At 40.7% G+C, this 6,033-nt stretch overlaps 1 protein-coding gene across 1 annotated transcript; it reads left to right on the top strand.

Moving 5' to 3' along the window:
* Positions 1-382: 382 nt before the first annotated feature.
* On the top strand, positions 383-2,135 carry lrrc10b.L (leucine rich repeat containing 10B L homeolog). The gene has a single exon (XM_018257152.2). The coding sequence runs from the start codon at positions 903-905 to the stop codon at positions 1,947-1,949; it is 1,047 nt and encodes a 348-aa protein (XP_018112641.1). The 5' UTR covers positions 383-902; the 3' UTR covers positions 1,950-2,135.
* Positions 2,136-6,033: the final 3,898 nt, after the last annotated feature.

Genomic DNA, 6,033 nt, shown 5'->3' with positions numbered 1-6,033 from the left:
ACTATTCCGTTCTCAGCATCTGTCTCTCTTCATTCTGTCTTTATGCAGGAGTTGGGTGTAAGATATTCATTGACAGTTAGATCCAATATATCTTATAGGGGGGGCTTCCTTATCCAGTAGATGTATTAGAGCTCACTCAAATAACTGATTCCAGTACAAACAGAATCTAACAAAATAACTGCCTTTTGCACAAATCCTGCATGTAGAGAGACATGATATCTGAGGATTTTAATAGAGTGAGCTCTAATACATCTTCTAGGCAAAAGGAACCTCCCTATAAGATATATTGGATGTAACTTTCAATGAATATCTGATACCCGACTCCTGCATGAAGAGAGAATGAAGAGAAACAGATGCTGAGGGAGGAATAGTGAAGATAAACTTAATTATTTCAGAAACGGTACAGAATTTGTAATTGATTATATTTAGAAAACTTTTTATTTCATTTTGCTGAAGCTTATAACAAATTTTCATTTTCACGATAGTTCCCCTTTAATGACTACTAGCTAGTGTTTGGGAAGCCTCTATTTAGTTCAATATACCACTATAGTAGTGGGGAGCTTTTGTGATCTTAATATGCCGTGCAAACAAAGAGCATTTTACTCCATGGGAATTTGAGAAGTTTCCAATGAATATTTTACTGCAATTCTTGAGTTTCACTGGCAGAGAAAACATTCTTGAGGGGAGGTGGGAATAACTGTCATCCTCACACAGGGTGCAGCCTTACACCATAATTGTGGTCTTCTCTGTGATCTACACCTGGTGCTGTCTGAGTTGTGCTCTGTGAGACTCCCATCACACTTGCAGTTGTGCGCATTGCCCTGGACTGAATTCTTCTCTTCCTGGAGGTAACCCATTGGAAAGCACTGTTCTGCTCCTGCTGACTTTGTCACTGGTTCCTAATGGGAGGCTGTGGCTCTGTGCCTACAGTGGCCTCTGGTGAGGGTGCAGATGAGCCATTACCTGAGGGTGTAGAAGAACAGCTGAGTTCCGGTGATGGCATTTTGGAACTGAGTGGTCATAAGATGCCACGTCTTCCAGCATCCATCTGTAACCTGTCTGAGATCCTAAATAAGCTTTACTTGAGTGGAACCATGATAACTGAACTGCCTGATGACTTTTACCAACTAGAAAACCTGCGAACACTGGCACTAGATGCCAATAAACTACCAGAGTTGCCAGAGGCTCTGTGCTCCTTGCCAAACCTAGGTCGCCTGTATATAGGGGCCAACCACCTGCAAGGACTTCCTATGTCTTTTGCAAGACTTCAGAGTTTGCGGATATTATGGATTGAGCGCAACTTTTTATATCAGTTTCCACGGGTGCTGCTGAGTATGCCTGGACTGCGATGTTTACAGATGGGGGATAACCGCCTGAAGGGGCTTCCAAGTGAAATAGCAACTGCCATGCCCGGACTGAAAGGCCTCTGGTTGTATGCAAACCGATTTGATAGGGTTCCCAAGGTTCTCCTGCGCTTACGTGGCCTGGAAATTCTAGATCTCGACAAAAACCGCATAACAGAATTCCCTGACATGAGTAGAATGAAGGGACTGCGTTTGCTCTCTTATGACCACAACCCTGTGAAGGGGCCACCCAAGGTGGCAGAGACTGTGACTTTAGTGGGAGAGGGTGCTCAGGAGTTTATGGAAGAGCGAGAAGAGCAGAGGAAACACAGCGAGGAGGAGGAACAAGAGGAGAGAGAAAGAGAACAGCAGGAAGCAGAGAACAAGGAGGCTGAAGGGGACGAGGAAGAAGAGGAAGAGGGTCAGGAAGAGGAACTTTATGAAGAGGAAGAGGGGGAGGCTGAGGAAAGAGAAGAAAGCCCCAATGGCAATTATTATCCAGAGTCTGAGGAAGAAGACTACTACCTTGAGGAGGAGCAGGACTACATGGAGGATCAAGAATATTATCCGGATGAGGGACAGTATTATAACCAGTGGTACAAATAAACAACGTCATTTAGGGAGGAGTTTAGTAATGAAGGAACAATAATAGCAATATCAAAAGAGACATGGCAATTCTTGAATATGGAAATCTTTTGGCTGTTTTTATTCTTTAAAACTGCTTATAGAGTTGCAATTCTGTCCTTATGAAAACACAGGAAAAGTTACATATAAGTTAATGCAATATATCAGTGTGAGGTGACATTACCTGATTTTATATATATATATATATAATATATATATATATATATATATATATATATATATATATATATATATATATATATATATATATATAAAAGTCCAGAAATGCACTCTATCCCTTCAGGTTTGTGGTGGGTATATGTATATATTTATAAATGTTGTGTTTGTCTTCATTCCCATGTTTAATTAATAGGTTAAAGGAGGAACAACATTTATTTTAGGAAAGGGGCCACCACACAGCTACCCTCCCTATTTGCTGTACCACAAGTTTGAAAAATGATGGGGTGTTGTTTGTATACAGTACATAACGCAATTTGTACATATATGTCAGGACACAAAAATTATGTTGTTATCAGGAAATACAATTTCTCAGTGCTCAACTAATTCTGCAAGCACAAAAATAACATCACAAAATATATTTTCTCAGCACAGAAATGATTTGCTCCAACACAAACTAAATCCTCTGAACACAAGGATCATTTTGAAACCACAAAAATCATTTTGACAGTTTATCTAACTATTAGTATATTTTATATTGCTGAAACATTTGCATTCACATAATTCATTTTGTGTCAAATGATGGTAAAGTGTTAATTGAGATAAACACATGTATGCCGTGTATATATAGATTGTGCTTACACAATGAAATTTTGGAAACTTGAAAAGAATGAGTTTTTTATTCAAAAATAATAGTTGTACTTACAAAATGAATGTTGGGATTTATTTTCATGTTCATAAAATTCATTTTGTGACTACGGAATACATTTTCTGGACATTTTATTTTGCAGCTACAAAAGTTATGTTGTAAAAGGTTATGCATGAATTTGGGGTTTACAAAATACCTCTCCGCTGCGAAACTGCATTTGGCAGCAGTGTCGGACTGGGACACCAGGGGCCCACCCAAAAACCTTAGACCAGGGGCCTTACATAAAACCTTAGACCAGGGACCACTCTCAGTACTATTATTCTTCATCTCCTCAATCAACCTCTATTCTCCTAGTTTGTTTTCTTTACATAATATAATCAATTATTCCATCTATTTAGCCTCTTTGTTCTCATAGAAATAGGGAATGGGCATGAAATAGGCCTAACGTTTAGCAGCATGAGGGGCCACTCACACCTTGGCCCACAGGGACTTTTCCTGGTATCCCGGTGGGCCAGTCCCGCACTGTTTGGCAGCAACATAGGTAACCCCCTCCTGCCCCCCTACCCGTCCCCTAATTAGTTCATCATTCAGACACACAAATTAAAGAGCGGCAGAGAACACAGGCCACAACTAAGCCCTGTCCTTACCAGATTCCCTATGGCAGATGATAAGAACAGGGCTGGCGTTTTTTCCCTTGGTGCTGTAGTCTGAATTGTGCCAGATTTTTTTATCCGGTGCCAAGTGCAGATTGTAACCGGACCAGGGGAAGAAGTGCTTGCTGAATGAGCACTAAGTGCAAGCTTTGGTGCCTCCTAACAATTTTCACATCTACCCCTGTCTGTTCTGCATGACCCCTATATTCTGTCTTATTATGCAAATTGTTATTAATTTTTGAGTATGTGGTTAGTGATTGCACATAAGGCATTAGACCATGTCACGTGGAAATATATATATGTGTCTTTTTGCCCCATTCTGCCTCGTTTATCAGTAGGTTTTTTTAGTCACCATAATTTAATGGCTGTTTTTTTCCCCAAAATGGCACAGATAAATCACTCTGCTTGTTCACAGCATAGCCATTCCTGTAGAGAATAATTAGGATACTTTCCCCATGACTTTGCCACGCACTGCAACTCTCCTGACAACTGACTATAAGACAGGCTATAAACAAATAGTTGCAGAATAAATGGCACTGCCATGGTGTGTTGTTGCAGACAACATAAAAAATTAAAAACCTGTGTAAATTGTTGAGTAAATTGGTCCCATGAAAAGGGTTCATCCTGTTAACCAGTTGTCTCACAGATAGAATTTCCTATTCGAGCAGCCTTTTCATTGGTCTTATTTTTATAGTATTTGCATTATTTGCCTTCCTCTTGTCTCTTTCCAGCTTCTACTCTTATATTTATACCACTGTCTGGGTTAAAGGGAACCCTAGCAACCAAATGATCTTACACTATCTACATCATGCTAGAGGGGAGCTACCCCTTTAATACAGATTTAAGTATTTAAGATGCCACATTTTAATTAAGGAATTAGCTCTTTCCACCACCTGCTGAAAAATATAGAGAAATATCAAGTAAAGCAGATATTCATCAATATGCACATAGGTTGATTGGAATAACAATTATTATTTGACTGTTGCAGTCCATTTAAGGACAGTCTTTATTTGAGGACACGGCGTGAATAATTCAGGCTTGGAGGTGAGCCTAGTGAAGGAATTGGATATGCGGAGTTTGTCTATCACTATATTCACATTCCATAGGGATGTGAGATACTCAGTGCTATTATAATATGCAGCAGGTTTCTAATATACAGTCTCTTTATGACAACCCAAAACTAAAGGCTCACAAATGCAGCCAGAATGGTGTGTCCATTGAAACTAGTGTCCATGTGAGCAGACTGGGACCCTGGGTGCCCCGTCCAAGCTGCCGTTTATTCCATTCATGTGTCATTGTGGGCTCTTTTTCAATGTTTTTATCCATTTTAGCTTTTTAGGTTTGCACATTAAGGTGTAAGTGTATCCCCTAGAGCAGGGATCCCAACCTTTTTTACCCATGAGCCACATTCAGCTCTATAAAGACTTGGGATCAACAGAAGCATGAAAAAGTACATGGGGTGCCAAATAGGGGCTGTGATTGGCTATGGCTATGTGGACTGGCAGCCTACAGAAGGTTCTATTTGGAAGTACATTTGGTTTTATGAAATTAAAACTTGCCTCCAAGACTGGAATTAAAAAATAAGCACCTGCTTTGAGGCCACAGAGAACAACATCCGATGGGTTGTTGAGAAACATGTTGTTCGTGAGCCACTAGTTGGAGATCACTGCCCTAGAGACTCCAAATTGCTACTGACTATTTTCTCAGTTAGAGAAATGACTTAAACAAAGGGTGCCAGGCCTGAAACCTGGGGGACCCATGGATTTACCCTCATGTTGGATAAATTCAGAAAAACAAGGGACAAATTTAGTGGGTCGCTAAGGTTTGGTATGAGGCAGGCCCAACTCTAGCCACAGCCCACCCTGACTGTGTACGTAACTTCCCCCCACTGCCATCCACCTTATTTATATACTGAGGTCTATTATAAAAATGGCTTGCCAGGTTCAGTAATTCCCTGATTATGAGGGTCTTCTTTTAGTGATGTCATCCAGATTTAACACTACACAACATTGCCATGGTTTTTGTCACAAATGATGGTTATGTACTTAGATCAGCCCTAAAACTGACTTTTTCTCCCCATAGGCCTCACATTCATAATTACTAGGGATGAGCGAATTTTTCACTAGCCATGGATTGATGGCTAAATTTTGCCGTCTGTGAATCTTTTCGCGAATCTGCAGCAAAAATTTGCAGTGACAAAAAAGTTACCATGAGAAAAATGTCGCCATAAGAAAAAAACAGCCATGGGAAAAAAATACCCATTGGGTTTATTGCATTTGAAGCAGGAAAAATTGTGTTGCAGTAAAAAAATTTTGACACCCATTGACTTCAATGCGTTTTTTCATAAATTCTTTAGAAGTTTCGCAGATTTTTCTAGCAAATTCAAACTGGACAGATTCGCTCATTGCTAATAATCAGGGCCGCAATCAGGGGGGGACAGGGGGCACAGGTGTCCCGGGCCGGGCCTGAAGGGGGCCTGGCAGTGCTGCACTTTCGAAAGAGCTGGGCCCCCCTTGACAGCGACGAAGCCGCGCGGGCATTTCTGAAGTCACGATCAGCCGAAATGCGGAAGTGCCAAAAAGCTGTA

Source organism: Xenopus laevis, chromosome 4L (assembly GCF_017654675.1).
Source record: "Xenopus laevis strain J_2021 chromosome 4L, Xenopus_laevis_v10.1, whole genome shotgun sequence".
Classification (NCBI taxonomy): Eukaryota; Metazoa; Chordata; class Amphibia; order Anura; family Pipidae; genus Xenopus; species Xenopus laevis.
Note: the sequence above shows the minus strand (reverse complement) of the source record. Positions and strands in the feature narration are given on the sequence as shown.